The sequence below is a fragment of the Beta vulgaris genome, chromosome 6 (genome assembly GCF_026745355.1).
Source record: "Beta vulgaris subsp. vulgaris cultivar EL10 chromosome 6, EL10.2, whole genome shotgun sequence".
NCBI classification, from domain to species: domain Eukaryota; kingdom Viridiplantae; phylum Streptophyta; class Magnoliopsida; order Caryophyllales; family Amaranthaceae; genus Beta; species Beta vulgaris.
In genome coordinates, this window is record NC_079207.1 from 64864682 (window position 1) to 64889796 (window position 25115).

The following is a 25115-nucleotide window of genomic DNA, read 5'->3' on the forward strand; positions in this document are numbered from 1 at the left end:
CAGTCTTTTCTTTCGGGTCGTATCCTAATTCATAGCACCTCCATTTTGACTACAACCGGATAGGTTCATCGATGGAGGATCATGGGTAGAGAAAAAGAAAATTGGGGAGAGAGAGGAAAACATAATAGCATTAGGGTTTTATCTATAATAAGGGTATTTTAGACCCAAACATAAATCTCGAGGGTATTTGAGAAATTCCTCAAATATGAAGGGTAATTTGGGAATTACGCCAAACCTCAGGGTACCCGACTAGATTTTCCTTTTTAAAATTAACATTTGCTTATCGAAAATATAACAATTTTTGCGGAAAATAGAACATAATTTTCTGCTGAAAAATAAGCTTAAAACGAACATTTATTGAAATAGAACATTTGCTGAAAAATATGTTAAAAGCGAACATTTGTTGAAATAGAACATTTACTTATTGAAATTAGAACAATTTTCACAGAACATAGAACATATTCTTTTTGCTGAAAAATATGCTTAAAACAACATTTGTTGAAATAGAACATTTACTCATCGAAAATGAAATTAATTTACTAGGTGCACTGTGTACACCATGCTCCTTGGAGCACAATAGAATTTTCACATGACCCGGGTATAGAGGTGGGCATGGGCCGAGTCGGCATACGACTCGGCCCAGCCCGGCCCGTTGTCCGCTACGTGGGTCGCAAGCTGTCACGGTCAAGAAATTTTATTTCATGCTCGCACCGGCACGAGCTCGCCTAGATGGCCCGTGGGCCGAACGTCCCTTTCCTCTGTTTTTTAGCCTAAAACTGTTAAAAATCCAAAAAAACAACATAAAACACGGGCAAGCCAGCAGGAGGCACGAGCCCAGCCCACAGACCTGGGTCGGACCGTGGACAAAATTTGGAAATTTTAGGCCCGGCCCACCATTCCCCAAGCCCGGTCCATGCCGAGGTTTACCTATGTATCTTCCTTGCAACTTACCATACTTACACTCTGCACTTGGGCGTACCGTGAGTAATTTCAGCATCAAATGAACTGTGAAAATTATCCCCTTAATTTCCTACTTGCTTCTCCACTTGTCTGCCAAACATCCAAAAATTCTCCCCAAGTGTTCCTTAGTTTTTCCTCTCATTTTTTCCGGCCCCATATCAAGTTGTCTCGACACTATTGAAAATGTACGTCTAGCAGCTATTGTAATTTACATGTGTTCGATAATGCTAGTTGTAGTGGTAACTTTTAGCTATTAGGGTGTAGTTGTTAGCTGTCACAAATTAGTGTGAGATAATTTCCTAATCTCTCAATGACCTGCGATCCAGAAAAAAGTGAACTATGATCGATTTTCGCCTATTTTTGGTCCATTTTGAGCAAATCGAAATGAAAATGTAAATTACTTAGCGAATTAAGTTACACTAGTCAAAATATTGATATGAATTATTGATATTTGGTGAAAGAAGCTCTCGAATTAACTATTTACAAATAGTTAGTCTTTTTTTTGACATGACAAGTAGTTAGTCAATAACTTAAATAAAATTTAATGTAAAATTTATACACCACTAACCACTACCTCCAAAAAGCTACAAATTCTAATTTTTCTAACCATTCTGAAAGCACTACTTCTATCACTAAAGTTCAGCTACTCACACTATTACCTAACCAAATACTCGAATTTTTATTCATTAGCGTTTAACAGAAGTCCAAACACTAAGGGGCCGTTTGGTTGAAGTTGGGAAGTATAACTTCCCTTGAATTTGCATTGCCCATGAAATTTCATTTCATAGGAAGTACATTTTTTTGTTTGGTTGAACATGGGAAATTCTATTTTCCATGGGAATTTCCACCTACCTAGGGGGGCCTAGGTAAGTTATTTCCTCCATTTTGTAGGAAATAGAACTTTCTAGGAAGTTCTACTTCCCATATTTTAGCCAACCAAACAACAACACATATACCTACTTCCTTGGAATTCTAATTTCTCATGTATTTGAAGGTTAATCAAACAAGCTCTAAAAAGCTACCCAAAAACTTGTGTCGACCAGATCCTATAGTAGATTAAAAAAAAGGGGAAAATTCCTCAGGTACCCTTGAGGTTTGGCATAATTCCCAAATTACCCCCCACATTTGGGGAATTCCTCATATACCCCTGAGGTTTGTGTTTGTGCTCAAGATACCCTTACTGTGGATGGAAACCTAACGCCGTTAGGTTTTCCTCTCCTTCTCCACCCATCATCCTCCATTGATGAACATGGAAGCTTTCTCTCTCCTCCCAACCCACTCAAAACCCTAACCACCCAACCCCCACCACCTCCCATTACCCCCACCCCTCCCCCACCCCTGCAGCCCCCCACCTCTGCCAGCCGCAACCCCCATTTTCGCAATCTCTCTCTTTCTCCTATGTTTTTCCCAAATCTCAAATCTCCGACTGAAGAAGATCGATTTCGCCACTGCTCATTAACCAAACTGAAATGGACATCGATTTCGACTGGGTGGGAGAAGGCGTAGGGTCGATTTCGACAGGGTTCTCGGCGTCGATTTGGTCGGGGTGGGGTTCTTGCGACGGGGTGGGGGAGGGGCGCAGGCTGCGGGGAGGGGTTAATCTGGTGGGGGAGGGGGGCTGCTGGGGTGGTCGGAGAGTAGGGGAGGGGGCTGCGGGAAGGGGAGGTGGTGGGGGTTGGGTGGTTAGGGCTTTAGAGTGGGGGTGGGAGGAGAGAGAAAGCTTCCATGTTCATCAATGGAGGATGATGGATGGAGAGAGAAAAAGAAAATTGGGGAGAAGGAAAGGAAAACCTAATGGCGTTAGATTCCATCCATAAGAAGGGTATTTTGAGCACAAATACAAACCTCAGGGGTATTTGAAGAATTTTCCAAATGTGGGAGATAATTTGGGAATAATTACGCCAAACCTCAGGGGTACCTAAGGAATTTTCCCTAAAAAAAGGTAAATGAAAAAGAGTGGAAATTAGGATATATAGTACTTCCTCCGTCCTCTATTAGTTTACCCCTTTCTTTTGCATAGAGTTTTAGGAGAAATAATGTTGTAGGTCACAGAAAAAAAGAGAAACTATTATTTTATATTAAAGTTGAATGTCTGTGTGATGAAAAGTTTGTGGTCCCATTCCAAAAATAACAAAAACAAAAAAAGGGATAAACTAATAAGTCACATCCTTAAAAGAAATACGGGTAAATTAATAAAGGACGGAGGGAGTAACTAGTAAGTAAATGTTAAATGATAATGAGTGGTGGAGAAAGTGAATTGGCGGCAAATGAGAAACTAGTTTGGATCTAGTATTCTCTCTCTTATTATCAGCTTCAGAATAGGGATAAACTATTAAACTAAAAAGTGTTATCCACATACCACATACTCACTCTTACAACAATGCAGTAGGCAATAAGCATGAGCCATGTCAGTCAAGCCTCCCCTTGAGATTGGAGGGGGGGTAACGGCCCATCACTTCTCACTTAAATAATTATACATATATAATTCTTATACTATGTATATGGAGTATAATATATATAACTAGTATATGTCATTTTCGCGGGTAATAGTTTAGTGGTATTGACATCACTTCCAATCCTAGAGATCCCGAAATTGAGTCTCACTCTGCAAGAACAAGGGACTTCATCTTACCTCAAAAAAAAAAATATATATGCCATCTAAATCACAATCAGAATCTCCATCTCCATCCATCTGCTGATGTTTCAATCTCTCTCTGAATCTGCAGATTTCTTCCTCTTCCCAGACCCAGGTTACACTCACATGTGAGGTACTCACTAAGCTAGCTTCTTTCATTTATTTCTTTGTTATTAGTTAAATGTCTATTCTTTCATAAGTGATATATGATTCTGACATGAATATATAGAATATAGAAGAATATATAGGATATAGAATATAGATTGGAATGTGTGAGTCAGCCTATCTTGGTCTTTTCAAAACCTTCTTATAGTCTCATACTGCTACTACGGCCCTTTTCTTTTGAGCTTAAATTCAGTTCAGTTTAATTCAGTTCAGTATACGTCAGTTTAATTCAGTTCACTACACGTCAGTTTAATTCAGTTCAGTACACATCAGTTTAATTCAGTTCAGTACACGTCAGTTTAATTCAGTTGAGTACAGTTCGATACACTTCACTTCAGTCCAAAAGAACATGCTCCAAATACTTGCTGAAAACAATTCTGTGGACCAAACAAATGCAGCACTTGGTTTTCATTTAAGCGGATTGAGTTGAGTCCACAATATACTGTATATAACTAACTTCTTAGCAGCAGGTTTTTTGAAAGTGAAATAATGATGGAAGCACAAACTTGTAGTACAGGTTATGGGAAACCACCTTGGAGGTTCAAAGGCAGGTCTGTACTCCCTTCTTTCATTCATTCTCACTATCTTATCTTATCTCTTATCTTCACACTATATAATCCCCACTTTTCGCTTTTCAGAACTCAACTTTATCTGCTTAAAGTTTAAATACATTTTTGGCTTTGTGTTTAGCAGAGCCCTGTATCAGTTCCATCTAGTTAAATCCGATGTCGCTCGAGCTCTCATTCCCAAAGAGTTCACATTAGTTCAAGCTTTTGGGTATTCCTTTTTTCTTTTCTTTGATACAAATTTGGCTTCTTTCTTTCCTAATCTGTCTCGTTAACCGCCTAATTTAGAGAACTATAATCTGTTTTGGAGTTAATAAATTTCAGTGTACTTTGGATTAATACAGATATACTCTGGGTGGCTTCTTCTATGCTAACTATGATCATAGCCCTGCTGGAGTCTTTGATGAGGTAGCTGCCTATGTTTCATTTTTAAATACTCTCAATTGCTTTAAACTACTTGATAATCTTATAGTCTTGATATTCAAGTGTAAGTGATTTCGTTCATTCTCCCTTGTGTATAGGATCTAATTAGCTCCCTTGATAGATACAATTCATAAATGCAGATATTTTAACAAATTAACAACCCAATGCTAGCTACTTAGTTCTAAGATTCGCTTGTCCGTTCGACCATTAACAACAGATAGAATATAGATCTCCCCTCCTTCTAGTTGAGAGTCAGTCACATGAGTATTTTTCTTCCATAATTGTTATCAACAGGATTTTTTTTTTTAAGGGGAAACTGTTATCAGCAAGATACTTTACTAGATAGTTGTAAATTTTTCCTAAGCAATTTACTGCTCAGACTTTGCAGAAATGTGAGATGTATTGTGAAAGAATGTATTTTGATTTATACAATACTCCATGTCCTATATGGAAAGGAAAGTGCACTATACTGATGTTCTTTTTTGTACTTGTGGTTTGTTGTTTCAGTTAGTGGTTATTGCAGGAATTGTTTGGAATCCACCGACATCTTGCGCGTATGTTCCTCTGTAAACTTAACTTTTCTTGCTTGATTCAACTGTACTGGAGTATTAGACTAGAAAATGGAAGTTTTTAAGTAAATAACTGTAGCAAACTAAAAGAAAGGTGGGGAGTATATGGAAAAAAAGAGATTGCATTCTGCTTTCTGACTAAGCATTTGACATGTAGTAGTAACTCTCTCAGCAACTTTTTCTTTTGCCAAGTTGGGAAAGTTTGCTGGTTGCTAGAAAAGTTCAACTAACTTGTGCATAATTGTTTGCTCCACTTGTTTATAAAACTAATACCTTCATTTCTTTTTTGGAACTTTTTAGAAACTAGAACTTAACAGTGATTCTAAATATTTGTGGTCATCAGTATGTAAAATGGGAACATGCTACATGGTATAACACTGAGACTTTGATTGTTTTCTGGATACTTGTCAAATAGGTGGGCGTCTAAGGTTCTTGTGAGCAGCAACGAGGCATGTCTTCATGGACGGAAGGTATGCAAATCTACTGTGCATCTACGCGCACCTAGCTCGTTCATGCAAGGGTATTTTCTTGTTCATTTGCTCGTTTGCAACGAAAGAAAATGTGCAAATGAGCAATATACTATAGCCTTGGGTGCACCTAGGAAGCATAATGGAACAGTTTGATCTTAATATCAAGCACATATCCTATTGTTCCTGGGAGTATGATTGTTTTGTTACCTGCTCTATGGTGAAAGAAAATACTTGTATATTTTCTCCTCAATTTTTGGTACTTATTATGATCTGATCATGTGTAGGAAGTGGGACTTCCGAGTCACGTTGCTAGGTTTACACAGGTGGGTTCAGCTAAAGCTTCAGTATGCTCTTTTCGTAACTTTGCAATGTTAAGTGATGCGTAATCCTTGTCAAAAAAAAAATTAAAATAAGAAAACTCTGGAAAGGCTGTTAAGATGCTGCCATTCAAGCTTAATTATGAGTTGGTTCAGAAGGCCATCACTAGCTGTGGATTCAGTATTTATAGTGATTTTGAAACTAGACGGAAGATCAAAAGTTATTGATGTTTAAATAACTGAATGCTATCTTATATTGCTTCCCTGCTGTCCAGAGCAGAGACTGGCAACAGATCCTCGGCCAGAGAGGAGCAGAGGTAATCGCTTCCTGAACATGATTGGTTTAGCAACTACCAAACCTAGTTCAAGGCTTCATTTGGATACTGAAGTGACTGAATTAAGCGGACGCACACACACATCTGAGGATTTCAGTATCAACCTCCAGAGTTCTGGTGAGTTTGATTTCAGGTTGTCAGTGCAGTCTTTTTAAGATGTCAGATATAATAACATCATGCACCAACTTTGACATTTCTTTGACCCTGATAAGATATCTGTGTATCGGGTAGGTTTTCTTGCGCATACGTTGTTTGAAAGGCTTAGTGATCTTGAACAGCAACTATGATCTTGTAGACTAATGAGTTCATAGTTCTTGCTCAAGTTCTAATATGCAACTTTGAAAAGGAGGAATAGTTTCTAGTCTTCTTTTATCTGTTCCTGTTTGTTTTCTGTTGATTGTGGTGTGAGAACTGTTTGATTGAATTCGCTACGTTTGTGTTTCTATCCGGTTAGTGCCTGAAGAGAATTCCAAAGTGTGGTTGGGTCCATTCATCAAAATGTCACTTCCAAGCTTTAGGTAATTTTCCAGTTCTGCATGTGTGGAGCTCCAATTTTTGTAAAAGTTCTAAGGATTCATCTGCTGAACTTGTAGTGGACGCACAGAGTATAATCCCAATCTTCTCAAGTATTCTTGCCAAATGGAGTGCAGGTTTGTTCTTTCTGCCAGATATTGTTACTTACATACAAAAATGACTTCATATTATAGACTTCTCTTAAACTTGGGATAAAGTAGTCTTTTATTCGTTTATATGTTTTCTGTTTTCCTAAGCAAGACTCTTTTTTACATACAGGGTGCGTGTAATACAGCCGCTACAGATATATAAGGCTCCTCCTATAACAGATCTCAGGACTGAACGACAGGACGCTGAAGAGCAGCAGAGTTCAAATTCTGCACATCGAGCTATGGCAGAAACTAACGAAAACAGAAGACATTTGAGTCTTTCTGTAATGTTATCAAAGCCAATACTGGCTTTAGAATTCAACTGTTTGAACATGAATGTTGAAGATCCTCTTATCATCTCTGAATGAAAGTAAATTTCATGGTAAGTCGGCCCTTCTCAGAGTCCAACAATTTTGAGCTTCGGAAAAAAAATCCATGTTTTTGTAACTATAATAAATCTCCTCTTTGGTTCACCAGATTTAGCAGTTATAATTAGAGAACTTTTTTTCCCTTGGATGTAAGATCTTAAGTCGATCTTTTGATCTATTTTGCATTATTTCTTACTTGGTACAGAATTCACACGAAGCCATAACTTGAAATATCCTACTTACAATTATGTTGGCTGTTTCTTGTGTCCACTCACTCGTTCACGTATGATTACAGTACTTCTGGGAGAGGCTTCCCCTCCAAAAAGGATTTAAAAAGCACAAGGGATCTCTCAGGCTGAGAAAATGGAGCTTCATGAGATGCTCCCCTTACTGTGGCAAATGAAAGGAGATCTCCATGCACTTCCGTCCAACCGCCAACCTGGACAAATGAAGCCATTTTCTTAATTGTTACAGCCAAAAGTTAGTTTTTAGCTTCTTATAAGCTTTTCTGGTTAAGAAAATCTTCTTCTTGAAGAGAATAAGACTGACCTGCTTTCCCACAAACCAGACTCTATAAGGAACAGTTGTGTTTAGTTTTAGCTCTTCTGCCAGCCGCTTAACTAGTGTTCTACTTCCAGTTAGGGGAACAACCGAATCTTGATCCCCACTGTAATCAGAGGCAAAAGAAAAAAATATATAACTCAAAAAAAAAAAAAAAAAAAAAAAGAGGCAGAGACTGTACCATGATATAAAGCTGAAGGTTATTACCTGTAAATCAGTACAGGAATTCCTGCCTTAACGAGATTGCCTATTAAATGTATAGTTGGTCGCTCCAAGTCGAGCATCTCATAATCCAGGATTCTGTTAAGCATGAATATCAGTGTCATACATCAGGACACATAAATTTGACATCAATGTGTTACAGCTAAAGAGAGGTACTCCACAAACATGACATCGGTCTAAAATTAAAACTGAAATTTACAAGCTTTGAGAGAGAAATACCTGCTACAAACTGTCCATGAATTGACTCCTACAAGTCGAGCATGAAGAGCTTTTTGCACATCTCGCCGATTTAAGTATCCAACGGTTTCATCCTCCACACAGACGTCAATAGTCTCACCAACTTGCTGTGATGTTCATATACACAAAGAAGAGCAAGCTTGAAAAGATTTAGACGAAGTTTTTAGGTGATAAGCATGCTGAGCAAGTAATAATGATAATGAGACTGACTCACATGGGGGGTAAGGAACTTGGATTGGGAGAATATAGATGGCAGGCAAACATCCAGGGTAACGTCATACTTATCAACAAATCTGCTGGTTTCTCTGCTCACTAAGCTCATCACCTTGGAACACATTGGTGACACAAAACCTCGGTAGTATTCCCCCACATAACGCGAGTAGTTGCAAGCCGAAGTAAATACATTGTAGGTGGAATCAGATATCAATCCATGAGACCAGAAATACTCTGCCCGGGAATTGAAGTCAGTTATGAACTCGAGAACTGGATTACCTAACTGCAATCGAGGATGGAAATAAACTTTACGCTAAATGTTTTCATCATGTAACATACTGCAGGAACTGATGGTTAGTAGGATAGTCTGAAGCAACTATGTTAGTGAGAAATTAGTGCAAAAGTAATCTTATATTATGTAGGGGTGTTACTCACTGCAATTCCTTTCAAGTTGAACAGCTTTTCTTTCTTGTTGTATTGAAGCATAAGTTCAGCTAGCTGGGGAACATAATGACCTGTTTCATGGATAAACATAGAGAATTCAAACAAAATGGTTGTCTTATGATTCTTGCTTGTATCTTAAAATTACTAAGAGAAAAGCACATCAAATAGTACACAAAAACATCCTTGTAAGGGTATTATGCTAAATTATCTGTAATTTACCTACTATCAGTCATAAACATGCCTTCCCCCATGTTGCATAGTCAATAGATACAAGAACAATTATTACTATTCCCTCGCGAAAATGGGATATGCATTAGAAATGGATGACCGAGTGAGTATATATATCACGAGGGATATGGAAATGGATCGAGTAATCTGTTCTTTTATCCAAGAAAAGGTACTTACAAAATAAAGTAAAGGAAAATTACCAGCATAGCTTTCCCCAGTAATGTACAAGCTTCTGTTCTGGTAATGTGGGAACTTGAGAAACCATTTTTGCAGAAACTTTAGATTGTCCCTGGCTTTTATTTTTTCAAAAGAACAAAAAAGTATAAGGAAGTGACCAAAATCTATCAATCACAAAGTCTTTACTTTTCTGAAAAACAATAAATAAAATAAAATTTGCCAACTATAAAAACTTAAAAAGAAGTAAAGAAAAAGGGAAATACAAAAGAAGTAAAGAAGAAGAAAAAGAAACCAGAAAGTATTGAAGTGGACTTAACTTAGAAAAGGTAAAAAACAATAATAATAACATAAGCCTTGCAGATAAGATTCCACATTCAGCACAGCAGTATGTGAAAAAGTTGAATACAAGGGTGGGTGCCTGTGTGGGGTTGCTGAGTTGAGAGGCAGAGAAAACTCCACTAAAGTACTATTCTTTGTGCAAAATATAGCCAGTAATATACTTGAATATTCAGTAATCAAATTTCTCTCTTTTTTTTTTGAAAATAAAAATATACTCCAATGAAGACATAAACTTATACTTGTAACAAAAGAAGAAGAAGTAAAATGACAGTTTCACAAACACCAGTGTAACATAATTCGCTATCTAATTCGCTTTTTCAGTTCGCTGTTAGCTCAAAATGACAGTTTCATAAAGACAAAAAAATCTCAAGATGATAAAGAAAACCTGTGGTATGATCATTTGCAGTTTCATAAGAGGAAATATTAGTTGAATGAGAGAAACCAACTCCAGCTGGTGTTTCCAAATACAGCATATTTGCTTCTGCAAAATTTCAGGAAAATAAAAAAGATGGGATGTTTGCTTAGGAGTAATTTAGATATAATGCAGATAATGAAATACCCAGAAAATTAAAGAGACCTTTGTTCCAGCTATAGTGATTGATAATAAGGCGGTTACCGGCAGGCCGAAAAGGTCCATTTTCAGAGAAAGCACCAACTCCAAGTGAAGAACAACCAGGGCCTCCATTGAGCCATAGAACAAGAGGCTTAGAAACAGGTTCAGTTTCAGCCTCAATAAAGTAGTAGAACATAGCTTTCTGATTATTGTGATTGTTTTGAGTTTGATTAGCAAAACTTACATAAACATAACCTGAGTAATGCTGGAAATTCACTGAAGGTTGTCCTGGTAAACTTGTGATTTTGTCAGCTTCAAATTCTAACATCATTACACTCCCAATTTTAATGACTACATGCAAAACTAGCAGCATTTTTACTAACACTGCTTTCTTTGATAGGAAACTCATGGTTATTACTCAATTCAAATGTGTTTGTTTGTACTATGAGATGAGAGTATAAGTGTATAAGAGTGAGTGAATGGAGAGAAAAAGAGAGACGTTGGGTTGAATTGATGGGTATCTATATATTCTAGAGTGAAGGGTAGGCTGGTAGCAGGTAACTATGCTGCTCCACTGTGGTGCACTTCTTCAGACAGACCCACAAAGATTTTGTCTATATACTACTCATATTGCAAGACTTTACAGTATAATACAATAAAAAAATAAGACTATTTATCTAACCATTCTTCCTACTTGTTCCTATTCTTGTATCTGACGTATTAGGTGTTACCCTCGAGAGGAGGGTAGCCTAATGTTTTTAATCTTACCTTTATAAAAAATAAAAAAATAATTCTTCCTACTTGTTTGGTTTCCCACCCAGTTCACCGGAGCTTTGCTTCGACTATATCTGAGTCCGACCCGGGCCGTACACCTGGCTTTGGTGGGTGAGTCTCACCACAAGAATTCCTGCATACGGTGAGGCTCAAACTCGTGACTTTCCTTAAACGACATCAAGCTGCTTATCACTTGAGCCAACTCTTGTCGCTAAATATTCTTTATATTTCCTCCATTTTTTTTTACATGTTACACTTTCTATTTTAAGAAGTTTCAAATTAAATGTTACACTTTTATTTTGGGTAATAACTTCTCTCTATCTCTCTCCTATCACATGTTCACATGGGACCCTTTTGTTTTCTTTGTCTTTATCTCTCCTTCTCCGAAAATTGACTAGGAGTCCATGATTTGAAAAGTGTACATGTAAAAAAAATGAAGGAAGTATGATAAAGAGTTATTTCAATATTGTTATCGCCACAAAATATGAACTCTTGTTATGTAAGAAATGCTCTAGTAGGTAACCTTTTTCGTCAAGAAGAAGTTACAATAATATATTATACTGGTTTCATGGTTACAAACTTACAATTGATTTTATAAAGAAATACCCCTATATCAAAAGTTATAAGAACTTATAGATAGGTAGAAGCGTAGAACATAACAATCGCTTTAAGAGCTTTTTTCACCAAAATAACATTTCTTCTACATAATATTTGTTGAAATAAAGATTTTCACCCCAAAAAAAGTCAATTATAAACTATTAATTAACTTTTTAATAACAAATGATGTGTTTTTTCACGGGAATAACAATATAATGTTAGTATATGCATTCACCTTCTAATATGCATCTACTTTTCCCCACTTAGTCCAATTAGTTCAAAATTTAGAAATGATGAACTTTAAGGAGACTTCACAATCAAGAAAGAAAATGCTTCCAGCATGTAAGTTACACATAGAGAACAACAATAGTGTCAGTGTGGAAAAAGATGTATAATATCTATATCTATAGAATTTAGAGAAAGCTAAGGGAGCAGAATCATGAATCATGGATCATATTTTACTTTTTTTCAAGTGTTTGGTGAAAGGAATGAGTGTGCATTATTATAATTCATGTTCCTCATGTCCTTGAAAAATCCTCTCTTAACAACAGTTACTGGGTAATTAAGACTCTTTAGCTAATTGTTGGACTGCAGTTTGCACATTGAGGGTGTATATGGCTGAGAGGAAAGTGTTTTCAAGAAAACTATTTTCCTCACTTTCCTCTGTTTGATTTGGACCGGATTAAAGACGAGAAAATATGGGTTGAACTTCATTTTCCAAGGATTAGTGAGGTAAGGGAAGCCACACTTTTCCTCACTCTATTAAATAACATACAACACAAAGGAAAATGGACTGCAAGGAAAGTCACTTCCTTTGCAACCAAACAAAGAAAAATCGATCTAGAATTGTGTTTTCCTCTGAAAAATGATTTTGACAAAAAACCACTTTTTATTGAAAATGATTTTTGTCCAACCAAACACACCCTAAAGGTACATTTTCCCCAAGACTGCCTATAACAACTCACAAGAACAGACTTACCACACATAGCAAATGACAGTGATAAACTAGTACAAAACTACCTTATACAGTTACACTTCATGTAAAAAAAAAAAGGTACTTTGTTGATAGTTGTTGCTAGTTCATTTTGGTTTATCTGACTAGTCAATAGCATTAAGTTTATGTTTGGTAGATATTTGTTGGTTGTTAGCTATTTGCTGCAAATTAGGCAAATTTTGATAAAAAATCAATGTCAAAATAGTTTTTTTTTTTGGGCTTTAAAGTTAAAAAGATACCTCGTTTGCCAAGCACAATGTCAGATTTGACAACGTGTAGAAGTCAAAACTCAACCGAAACACTGACAAAAAAATCATATAGCAAACAAAATTGTAATCATATTGGTTGTTAGGTGCCTGAAATCAGACCAAAAGTGTTAATTGCATAATCTGTCAGTGTAAATCAAGATATTCAAAAAATTTAACATATCCACCCTTCCATCTAATCAAACTGTGCAAACTCGAGTGGCTGAAGCTGCAGCAGCTACTTTGCATATGCATGCCTATTAACTATGAGGCAGCTACTAGTCTCCTACTAGCAAAACACAAGACTTTTTGTTTGTAATACTAAGTACTAACTACTAGTAGTACATGGGAAATGGCAATGCTGCACATGGCTTGATGGCCCCATGTACCAAAACTGCTCTTTACTCCCTTGGCTTTTGCTGTTATGTTGTGAGTTAAGACCAGGCAAATTCAAAACAGAGAAACAAAGGAAAAGTCATCATTGCACAATCCAATTAAGAAACACAGTACCTACTTCATCTCTTTAAGAAACATCACTCACCCGTCTACTTATGTGAGATCCACAACTAGAAGACTCGAGTGCCGACAGTCACTACTTAGAGAAGCTCCAGGACCAGTACTCTGCTCTGGCGATTGGCTAGTATAATGTGATTCTGAGAAAAGAGAAGTCTTTGCAACGTCCCTAAACAAAAAATATCCTCAAGGAGTGTTTCCAGCTCCCTTTTTTTTCTTCTGTGAAGCCACATTTAACTTAGGCCCCTTCATCTCGTGTGCGGAACTGCTTCCTAAGCTTCATTCCTTTGATCTGAGGGCTTAACACGAACAGCTTTGGTCTCAAGAACAAAATGATTGGGGTTTCTTAACTCAGATTTTGCACTTGCTGGAAACTATGTATTACATTCGAGGTAGAAATGTTGGGTCTAGTAAAAGGTAAGTACAAGTATATAACATGTAGAATGCCAGAATCCCAAGAACAGAACAGGGATGACCCAGCAGACAGGACAAAATTAAGCTATGTACATAACTACATCTATAGGAGCTGAATTACACAAACTCTATAAGATAGCAAAAGCAAATACAGAGATCTCGGGTGGTAGTAGAAAATACGTGTAACTTATGCAGTGGCATGCATCATACATCATTTTCTCTGCGAGATGCTTCCCAGAGTCGACGTTCAATCCCTAATTTCCTCAGCTCCGTTAAACCTTGATCAACTGAGTAAGTGGCATCAAATGAATCAAATTAGAAAACATATGTTGCTCTGATAGTCAGCTCAGATCACTTGGTATCAATCATGAATCTTTTTGCAGGTAGGCAAACAACCCAAAAAGAGTTTCTTAGCCAATTTTACAACATTTTGTGATGAAATAACAGCACAAGCTTGCGAGGTGGACAGCCGTCTGTGATTTTATGAGAAATTTATCAAATTACAGGCCCACATCTAAAAACACCGGCACGTCCACACCCAAACATGGACAAACAAGCGATCCCACGAGCCACAAAGCTCAATTGTAAATAATTGCATATTTTTTTCAATTTACATATTTTTTCAATTTAAAATGGATTATCAGTGTTCACTGTAAAGAGACCAGATAAGAATAAGTACCATCAACTGCATCATGTGAAGTTGGTGAATGTCTGCTTCGGCCAATCCAAAATTGAAGCCTTTCTTTGGCAGTATCCTTCTCTATACCCACGTTTAGAGCTCTTCTCCAAAAGTAAGTTAGCCATGCCTATTCATCCAACATTCAAAAGCGTATAACCTTAAATTGACATCAGAAGAAACTGGATAACCTACAGCTGAAGCTGAAACCACAAAGGTCATCTCTTAGTTCCTGGATCCCAGTCTATTATTGTCACTATGATGAGATCCATTAAGCACTTTATGCAACTTTATTTGATCCTTTTTAAAGCTTAAATTTACAAATTTTGAACAGCATAAATATCTAAGATCATTAGCTTGCTGCCAATAATGTGGCCACAAACACAACCAGAAGTTGAGGAGAGGCACATGACAGAACAAGTGTTTGGCTGAAGGACTGGTACTGAGAGGCCCACAGTATGATGTAACAAGATCAATGAACACCAATACTAAATAGTTCCAACTTAAACGAATACTATTAAGATTGTAAAAGTTGATGTCACCATTGATCATGTACACAATCCTCCTCCTTAATAATATGAGCATGGTGCAACTACTGTTTAACAGTTTACTGTAAAAAACAATAGATATAAACGAAGCAGGGGTCATAAAGATCAAGAGATGGCACTTGGCAGTCCTAGAGAACTTTCAAACATCAATTACATCTACCTTCTAAACTAAAAAACAGAAAGAGCCTATAGTGAAGAAAAGCTGAAAAGGAAAAGAGCCCAACCTCTTTGAAAAGAACATCTTCAGACTCCTCTGGAGTTAGCTCTGCCAACAGAAAAGGATTCGGAAGTTATTGAACTACCACAATCATATATTAAATAAGTACATGACATCTATGAAATTCACTTGTCACATCCTCACTCAAAACAAAAAATAAAAAGTACATTACTTCTAGATGAATAAGAAAGAGCTTCAGCAGAATTTTTCATAGCAGTCATCACGAAAAATCGGATAGCATAATTCAAAGAGCGGAAGCACCATAGAGTGTCATTCATTAATTCAATTAGATTAAAATCACAATGTGCAATAAACTCACGTATCAAACTTACAAATTGAATTCTAACTAGAGCAGCAAAGTGAAGAACTTACAAGTTACACCTGCTTCTAAGAAATTTTCAACTAACCATCTATGGAGGTTTGAATTCTAACTAGAGCAGCAAAGTGAAGAACTTACAAGTTACACCTGCTTCTAAGAAATTTTCAACTAACCATCTATGGAAGGTGCATGAGCATGAGAAAGATCACTTTCACAATCCAATCCAAATACAAATGTTAAGCTTACAAAGCATAAAATCTACATCATTTAGCATACTCCTTTTTATTGAGCTTAAAATGTCTTCAACAATCGTTACTGAAAGGCTTTATGTGTAGAGATATCTTCACATTTCTCTTTTAGTGATATTTTAAAAAATATATTAAGAAATATAAAAGAAATCGCAAACCTAAGGAAGTATGGTTCCATCCAGCAACCTCTATGTAGTGTTCTATAGTCTATAATTCTAGTAGCGTAGTTACTTAGACACAGGTAGGTGTCCAAGTGTTAGATTCCGCTATTAATAGAAAAGTTTCCATGTTTTAGGTCCAAAATAATTTGTCTTCTTCATACCATGCCAGTGTCGAGGTTCGACACAGTACTTAAGGTAAAAGAAGAGTCCAAGTAGCATAATAAGAAGCAGTCAAATGACAAAAAGCAAAAAAAAATACCGAAAGCTTCCATATACTTCGCATCTCCTGGAGATTTAAAATCTGCATGCAAACAAGAAAGACACATGAGGGAACAGCAAATCAATATAGTACAAACATAAGCAGAAATATTCTCAATGCCCCATAACCACACATAGAGCACACACGTAAAAAAAGGTATTTTCTTTTCAACAACCACCACTACTACAACCACAAACATCTAGGGATCCCACTAATTGGCAATGCCTTGGGAGATCCATATGTATTCAGACTTACCCATAAGCAGAAAATTTCCTTTCAGATAAACAGATTAAAAGCAATTTTTGTTTTTTTGTAATTCCAGACTTCCAGGCATGATCAATGCTTGTGAGAAAAAGTAAATACTCTCTGATCCAAGTAAGTTTTCAATGATATGCTCTCAAACAAAAGTTACCTTCCACAGTCCACACTAAATAAGATACACGATAATTTGAGGTATCCCAAATTCACAAATTTTCATAAAAGAAGCAGCAATATATTTTATGTGACCCTGCCTTTTGACAGCCGTGGTAACGGATGCATTTGATAGTCAATACATGATGAATATAGGAGTACAGCATCCATTAATTATGAAAAATGACAAGAAAATTCAAGCTTTTCTTAACTCAATTATCTTAGAAATGAACATAAAATTTATTCTGCATTCATCTGGTGTAAGCCTGCACCCTCTATGCTTCAGTTAGATTAGGTCCTTCTAACAAACACGAAAAAAATGTAATGAATATACAAAGTACCACTTAAGCTGGATTATCTGGCAGTTATAATAACAGGTACCCAGTTGACAGGCATAATAACCAGCCATGTTTCTATCAGAACTGGCCGAATAAAGAGCCATAATGATTATTGAGGGATTCGTAATATGATTTTACAGCAACCTTTTTGGTAATAAAGTTAACCTTTGGCAAATACATTGAAATACAAAAATTTCAAATACTCAGTATTAACCCCTGTCAGGCTAGGATGGAAAAAGGAAACTCCCTTTATAAATCACCAATGTACATGGCTAACATAATATATTAACAGGCTCCTATTCCAATGCCAAGCTGAACTCTCTCCTAAGTTTATAATCATCTTGCTGGTGTGCAAGCAACCAGCAACAATTACCAGGTGCTCATTTTAGAATGTAACACCCAAAACAAGCCTACATTTCATTGCATACAGGTACAATATCTTGTGTTTGACTGTTTTCAGAGCCTTTTCCACTTAGCTTACTTCAGGAGCGCGTGAAAATGCCAAAGGGTTCCATCTATTCTGAGGAGCTTCAGCGTTTTAATTTAGCTTATGCTTTTTTTTAGATTCCTGAATAATGACTCAAAGAAAAACCTCTTTCCAAAGGAAGGTGAACACTTGACAACATTTTCATGGTATAAATAACAACATTTCTGTATCGTAGATGGCCATTAAGCAAATCACGATCGATGCAACGCAGCAGGTATGAAAAAACGTCATCAGGTAAATCATGTACACCTGAGTTAGATAATCTAGAAGAATTTGGCCGGCGTTGCTGGGCGAATGCATACGCAATGGAATCCTCCACCTGCAAAGATTAGAATTGAGTCAAAAGTTTGGAAGAATAATAAAGTTAACAGCATATGGGAAGAAGGTAAAAGAAAGATGAGGAATGACTGTCATAACAGATTGCACATAGTGGCGTTTTCTTCAAAAAATCATAGCAAATAACATAATCTGGAAGGAACCTTCAACGATGCAAGCTCCTTTAAGCCCATTTCAACTGAAAGCATATTCTCTATGTTTCCCTCTCCAGTAAAATCATTCAAGTCTTGGTTAAGTTTGTTTTTACTCTCAGAGTCTTCACCATCTGTTTAAGCATATCAATGACAGAAATAAGTAATGAGTAAAGAAATCAATACGTTCTTCTCCAAACGAGAGGGCTAAAAAAATTCCCACAACTTTACAATGTTAGGGCCTAGGGGACACAAATTCTAGGGTAGAACCTTTTTCCCAGCTTTTTTCTTTAGCCTTTTGCCCAGCAGAAATAACTACTTCAAAAGGAAGAGGAGCAAATGAAGACCAGTGTTCATACTTGGATGTAGCGATATCTGAACATATACCTGCCAAAAAGCATGAAAGCGGAGTCAGAACCAGCAAAGTAAATTTCTGATTGATAAAATTTCTAAACTGTACTATTTGTTGCTAAGGGAGGGAGAAGAAAACATAGGAAATTAGCTGCTTGCATGGTCCTAACACTCTAAATCATTGAGGATGGAGTCCATCAAGAAAATACCCTGGTTGTGCACAATAGCTAGAATCTACAAACAGTAAATCCACTTGCATTTGTCACTTGTGCAGGCCTTATTACAGTCTCCAATCATGTTGTATCATATGGATCTCCTTGCAAATTGTAAATTATTTTGTAAAATTTAATAATAAACACATCATCATGCTACTGGAGCTGTGATAAAGCAACTGCAAAAAGTGGCTCCATTACTCTTAACAACACACCCCACCATGATATGACCATCTCTGGGTTCGATAAACTGTGAAACCTAATACCTCAAAAGGCTGCGAGATAAAAATGTAGCTATTAAAAGTATCGATCAAATTGAAAGTATTCACTAGCTTTAGTTGAATGGACACGTTTAATGTGGGGAACTCCTCCCAAACAACAACAGTGATCAAGCAAATGGACCAAATGCACATTGATCGCGTAGTGCAAACATATAAGCCTGCGAATTTCCATATTAAAATAATTTTGTATGACCCAGCTCTGGTAGTTTGGTTAAGACATAAAAAAGATATAGATCTTCAGGATATGGGTGGAGTTGCTGCTAAGGTAGCCAGAAATGTTAATTGTTATATAATACTGTAGGTGACTAAACCTTGAGGTCAACTGATAGCCTTTTAGTAACAAGGTCATACTTGGTTATGTCTAAATCCAGAAGACATCAATTTGCCTTTATTTTCTTACTATAAACAAGCCCAACTATTTCATAGAGTCATGATGCAAGGCAACGCAGACAAAAGAATACTGAATTCAGAAAACAAAGGCAAGTCCTATAATTTTGATAAAGTATTAAAGAAAGCTGACACGAATATAATCATAGATAAGTTAACAGTTCTAGGATTTCCATGAAAAGTCATTCTAGCTCTTAAGAAAGCTATGCCCAAGAGAACAATAGAATCCTCAAAATCCCTGAAAGGAAGCCAATCATTCATTTTGAACAGAATGTAAAGCAATGCATGCAGCAAGAAAAACATTAAAAAGAAAGAAAGGAACAAACTAAGTACTCTTACAATCATAAAGAATGATCAAAATATAGAAGAAAAAGAAAGCATGAAAATAACAGCATATTACCAAGCTGAGCAGCTAACCCCCAGTAACGTGCAAGCCAACATCTCTTAAGAACTACTTCTTCCTGTCATGATAACTATATCAGTGAGATAATCTCCATATGATCAGTGATAAGTTCTGCAGTACATAGTTGGAACAGACCATCTCTTCCTGCGACAGAATCATTCTTTCGGTCATTGAATGAAGAGATTTAACTTCAGTTTCAGCACTCTGAAGCCGCACTGCAGCAGCTTCAACTTCATGTTTAGCATTCTTCAAAACAAGGAAAAAAAGAATAAGCTCACATGCAGCACCAATAGTAGCAGCAAGCAATTAAGAAACTAATTGTCGCAATTGTGTGCCAAAACAACTCAGCCACAATCACAGTTTACCTTGGCTTCGGAACGAAGGTTATCTATCCCCTTATTATTCGCATCTTTTGATTGCTTATCATCTCTTAGTGCAGCCTGTAGCAGTAGAACTCTTCATAAATATCATACGAATAAGGAAATCAAGAGTAAGGAAATCAAGAGTATAGAACAAAGTTCATAAATAGAGAGGGAGGGGGGGGGGGGGGCGGGGTTGATGTACAAAGGTTCCTGGATAAAACCTACAAAAATCCCCCTCATTCAATAAATGGAAATCCATTTACTAGCTAAAATTTCCAGTTTAAGGACCAGTAAACCAGAAAGCAAGCTCGTGAAAAAAAAGGGAAAAGGAGATACAAACACCATGGTGTTAACATTTAACAACCTCTCTTTGACGTAATGCTGCTTCTTTTCTGCAGAGAGCAATTAAGCAAGATTACCAAAATGCAAAATTGAGAAGTGAACCCATATTTGGTCACGCATGAAAATTGGACCAGCATGGTACCTGCTCAACAATTTAGCTTCTAGAGATACTCCGTCCCCAAGCGAAGCAACCTGAAGAAACACAGATATTGAGAGATCACATATCAACAGCAAGCATCTCTCAATCAAGTTAAAGAAAAAGTTGGAAGCCATGAAGGTGGCAGTGAATTTTACTTCATCCAAAAAGTTAGATCAGGACAAAACAATATCAAGATATTGTGAAGCATCTAGATATATTGCAAAAGCCAGAACAAACTGCCACATGATGTTTGTGCCTAACTGTAAGTGTTTGCAAGAATACCTAAAGGTAAGCAGGTGTGAAAAATTATAACCATAAGGAACCACAGTTCAACAAGCACAACAGAAACAAACTTCACAAAGAGAAGGAATCAGGAATAAAAGAATTCATCCAGTGTATTCACTAATGAACAAGTAGGTAAAGACTACGGGTTTAAATGACATTCTCATAATGAGATCCATGAAAAGGCCAACAGGAAAGAGGGGTTAGAATCTCAGCTTGTATTCCAATATGGCTTGGAGGGAGAAGCAAGAAAAAAATAAAAGAGGCCTTTTTCATTGGGAGATAAAGCAAGTTTCAGGTAGCAAGCGATGCATGCTTTATGAAAAATAAAACACACAAGTAAAAGAATAGTTACGAACAAATAAGATAAGTTCTCAGATAAAACAGGAATGAAGAAAAACCTGTTTTTCAAGCTCTTTAATTCTAGCGTCTACTTGCTTATATTTTTCTTCTTCTTCTCTAAGCTGCAGATGTGAAAATAACACATGAAACCAAATAGAAAAAGATTAGATATTATGATGAACCCAGTTGCAGGAGTATGAACCTTGGCAAGCACACTGTTGTTCTCCTCTTGTAGCATATCAAACTGCAAAATATAGATGTGTTAGTCAAGCCAAATTTGAAAAAGACAAGACCATATATCCTCCCCCTCTTTCATATAGATGCATGATTGACAAATTTGAGCATATATAAATCAAAACCATGACATACTTCATCTCGAAGCGCAGAAGAATCTTGCTGATGTCCTGTCATTTTTAAATTACTTTGTCCTATATCTGTAAAGTATCTGCAAGCGACAACAGCTGATCAAAGTCTAATTATTACTATGATAAATCATTCAATGTTTTGCCATATACATGTTTCTACTAAAGTAAAAGAAAAAAGGCTTGTACAAAGTGGTATATTAGGCAAGGGCCACCATGTGGAAACATAAACGAAGAAAAGTAAAGACTGAATACAGGATACTATGGCCAGTACTGTACTTGAATGCAATAATCTCTAAGAAAGCTGACATAAATTTGGAAAGTGATGCCAAAATTTGTGGGCGAATTTACTTATGATTACAAAAGCCATCTTCTTGACACAAGTTACAATATTTAGGCTGCATTTACGTAGTATCACGCTCTTCATTGCCTTTTTGTCTGCAAATAGATACTTCACGATAGAAGTTATTTCTACTAAAAAGGAAGATTAACATCATTTTAAGAGGAACAGAGGCCAGTCCTCATTTCAATACCCCTCCAAAACTAACCCTCACTTTACTTTACACATTTGAACGTATTCATGCTTAGGCTTGCTTGGATTGAGTGTAATGCATTAAGGGGGTAATAAAAAAAAGTCAAACTAAGGAAAGTAAGGTGGTTAGAAGTGATTATGAAGGGGAAGAAGTGGTGATAAAAGGGATAAGGTAGTGATGGTAGGAAGAAAAAGGAATGTATAGGGGAATTGTTACTCTCACAATGGGGGAAATAGTTACCCACCACCCCCTAGAGTAATTGCTACCCTCATTTGGAGGTGATAACTTCTTCCCTTTCTTCTCATCACAACAAAATCACATTATCCCTTTGCAACCACCTCAATTTACCTCCATTTTTCCTTTATTAAGGTGGTTTTAAGTTATTATTACCCCCTTAATCCATTACCCCAAATCCAAGCATGCCCTTAGTGGTTACATAAACCGCATCTTGTGGTTGCTACATCAACAATTATGAACATTGCAACATGAATTGAGAATTCCAAATGTTTAAACTTCAATATATGTCGATTATATTCGGACAAGTTTAGCAAGTAATACTAGCTATATAATCTACACCATGCCCTTTTCTTAATGGTGAAGAAGTGAGTTAGCTATCAAGTCTTCAACAACAACAACAAAAAAAAGGCTAAATATGAGTCCAGTATCTTCCTTACAGTGTCATAGTACTGTAGAATCGTAGGTGTGATGGCATTAGTTATTAAACAGGAAAATTTCATATTCGAAAAGCTACAGGCCGTAGTTTCCGTTTTAGCAAGATTGTGTAAGCAAAAACAAGGATAACTTATCATCTTTAGCAATCAAAGGTAGAATTCTCATCTTTAAGGTTGTATTATCTAATAATATCTGTAGCAAGGTTGTGTCCAATTCATCCAATCAAAGCCTACCTTTAACAATTCAATATAGCATTGACATTGCACATATTTCAGATATTATCACAAATGCAAATGCAGTTAGCACCAAACATAACTGATCGAAACGGAGCACATACATTGATCTTAGTTATCAACTAATATTAGCTGCAGTAGCACAATCTCATCCATGTCAACATAGACACTAAAAATTTATTATTCTATATTAAAATAACTTAACTATTATCAGTGATTGTACTCAATACATTATCGAAATAAAATCTCTTTGTTACTTTATTTCCTGTCGTATATATTTTGACTCGAAATTTGTGTATACCGCCATCAAAGTTATAAGACGAGAAATTAGTATTACCGTTTACTATTATCTTTCTGAGACCTAAAAGAAGGAGAATCCAAAGGAGGTAGAGAAGCTTGGCTTTTCAATGTTGTAACAACAGAAGGTGAATCCAACGGCGGTAGAGAAGCTTGGCCTTTCAATGCAGTAGCATTCGATAGCGAAACCAGTGCCGGTACTGCCGCAGATCGAACAGAAACAGCTGATCTTCCATTAGATTTCGCTCGAATCGGAGGCATTTCATCAACTGAATTCCTCGCTGACTACCCACTCAATCAAAAAAATTCAATCAATCAATCAATCCTGAACTAATTCCGCAATCAAATTCCACAATTCAACAAAAAATCAAAAACTCACAGCAGGAGAAGAAGATCTAGTACTGCTACTTTTACGATTAGAAGAAACCACATTCTTTCCAACACCATTGATGATATTCCTCGACAATGCCGGTGCCGGAAATCGCATATCAGCAGTATCATCATCATCGTCTTCATCATCATCTTCGTCGGTAGTTTGAGAAGCCATAACTTGCGCTAAACGCTGCGCTGCAGCCCTAGCAGCGAAGTTTTGAGTGCGCTTAACACTCGACATTCCAGTAGTAGCAGACGTAGTGCGCGCATGGTGACCGCGCGTCGGCGATGCAGTCGGAGAATCGATGGTAGCAGCGGATGAAGTGCGCACATGGTGTGGTCGTCCAGAGAGATGAGAAGAATTTGAAGTGATATTGTTTGGCTCTGAAGTCCATCGACGAGCATAGATCGGACTTTCTGTACGTTTGGTATCCATTTTTTTTTGTTTGTTTTAGTGTGTGTTGTAGTTGTTTTTCAGTGGTTGATTTTTTTTGTTTTGGTGCTAGATTTACGTGGAAGTAAAGCAGTAATGTCGTCAAAATGAGAAAGAATTTGAGGAATGAGGAGAGAGAATGAAGGAAAAAGAGTGGTGTTTTTTTGTTGTTGTTGGATGCACACCTCCGCCTGAGCCGGCGAAGAAAATTGGATTGTGATTACTACTGAATTGGAATTGGATATTGCAGTTACTAGTAAAAAAAAAACAAAATTAACTGTGTGTTTCTTGCATCAAATTGTCTAATGTGTGTGCGATGGGCACATGTTATATTACAAACTTTCTACTCAGCAACACTTTTTTTTTAACAATTCTAATATAGTTTTTGGATATGAGAGAGGTAGAGAAGAAAAAAAAAAGAGTCCATCGTCTATATAATTGAAAAGAGATATAGAGAGAAAAGAAAAGAAATATATAAGGACTTGTTCGTTATATTTTTCTGTTTTCAATTTTCAGTTTTTTTTTTTTAAACCAAAAACAAAAATATGAAAACCAGAAAGAGTAGTTTCCAGTTTTTAGTTGTCAGTTTTTAAAATTGACATGTTTAGTATAAGTATGATTAATTTTAAGTTTATTATCCTCCTTATATCATATGACTTTTATATTCATAAAACCAAAAACTGAAAACTTATAGTGATGCCGAACGAACCCTTGTGTCACAATTATTTCCTCTTTATAAAAGTGTTGCGGGTAAAAAAAAAATGGAAGAAGTATGTTCATTAGGTTGGTTACGGATTACAATTACTATTTGTACATATATTATGATGTGAGAAGAGAGAGATATTGTTGTGTCAGGGGATGGGATAGGCTCGTAAAATCGGATTGGACTCATATTGAACTTATTGTGTGCATTAGAATATTGTAAAAAAGTATAAATGTCGTACTCGTTCTTTTTTAAAATTGAAGTAAATGCAATTTGGAAGACAATCTAACAAAAATA

The 25115-nt window shown here is 36.5% G+C and overlaps 3 protein-coding genes across 7 annotated transcripts; 1 reads left to right on the forward strand and 2 right to left on the reverse strand.

Annotated features, from left to right (window-relative positions):
* Positions 1 to 3586: 3586 nt before the first annotated feature.
* Positions 3587 to 8069, forward strand: LOC104897471 (protein NEOXANTHIN-DEFICIENT 1). 4 transcript variants are annotated; one of them, XM_048646407.2, is made up of 12 exons: positions 3587 to 3728; positions 4231 to 4311; positions 4454 to 4537; positions 4671 to 4734; positions 5257 to 5303; positions 5734 to 5788; positions 6073 to 6111; positions 6386 to 6557; positions 6895 to 6958; positions 7034 to 7090; positions 7233 to 7484; positions 7766 to 8069. In XM_048646407.2, exons 2-11 carry the CDS (start codon positions 4250 to 4252, stop codon positions 7468 to 7470), a joined length of 882 nt encoding a protein of 293 aa, XP_048502364.1. In that variant the 5' UTR covers positions 3587 to 3728; positions 4231 to 4249; the 3' UTR covers positions 7471 to 7484; positions 7766 to 8069. The 4 variants fall into 4 exon arrangements, with proteins under 4 accessions (XP_048502364.1, XP_048502362.1, XP_048502363.1 ...); XM_048646405.2 differs by having other exon boundaries at positions 3644 to 3723; XM_048646406.2 differs by lacking the exon at positions 7766 to 8069 and adding an exon at positions 7676 to 7740 and having other exon boundaries at positions 3644 to 3723.
* On the reverse strand, positions 7581 to 11010 carry LOC104897470 (serine carboxypeptidase-like 45). The gene is made up of 9 exons (XM_010684352.4): positions 10469 to 11010; positions 10277 to 10372; positions 9576 to 9668; positions 9139 to 9218; positions 8705 to 8986; positions 8473 to 8597; positions 8239 to 8331; positions 8020 to 8137; positions 7581 to 7909 (listed from the first exon to the last, which is right to left on the reverse strand). Exons 1-9 carry the CDS (start codon positions 10851 to 10853, stop codon positions 7760 to 7762), a joined length of 1422 nt encoding a protein of 473 aa, XP_010682654.2. The 5' UTR covers positions 10854 to 11010; the 3' UTR covers positions 7581 to 7759.
* A 2514-nt stretch (positions 11011 to 13524) lies between these two features.
* Positions 13525 to 24410, reverse strand: LOC104897472 (hypothetical protein). 2 transcript variants are annotated; one of them, XM_010684356.4, is made up of 17 exons: positions 23690 to 24409; positions 23351 to 23595; positions 21583 to 21658; positions 21416 to 21457; positions 21273 to 21335; positions 20593 to 20642; positions 20473 to 20500; positions 20112 to 20186; positions 19882 to 19992; positions 19744 to 19804; positions 18383 to 18499; positions 18125 to 18246; positions 17895 to 17964; positions 16410 to 16451; positions 15430 to 15470; positions 14661 to 14787; positions 13525 to 14268 (listed from the first exon to the last, which is right to left on the reverse strand). In XM_010684356.4, the coding sequence occupies exons 1-17, from the start codon at positions 24116 to 24118 to the stop codon at positions 14186 to 14188; spliced, it is 1782 nt and encodes a 593-aa protein (XP_010682658.2). In that variant the 5' UTR covers positions 24119 to 24409; the 3' UTR covers positions 13525 to 14185. The 2 variants fall into 2 exon arrangements, with proteins under 2 accessions (XP_010682658.2, XP_057251422.1); XM_057395439.1 differs by lacking the exon at positions 20473 to 20500 and having other exon boundaries at positions 20112 to 20187; positions 20560 to 20642; positions 23690 to 24410.
* Between the last annotated feature and the right edge of the window lie 705 nt (positions 24411 to 25115).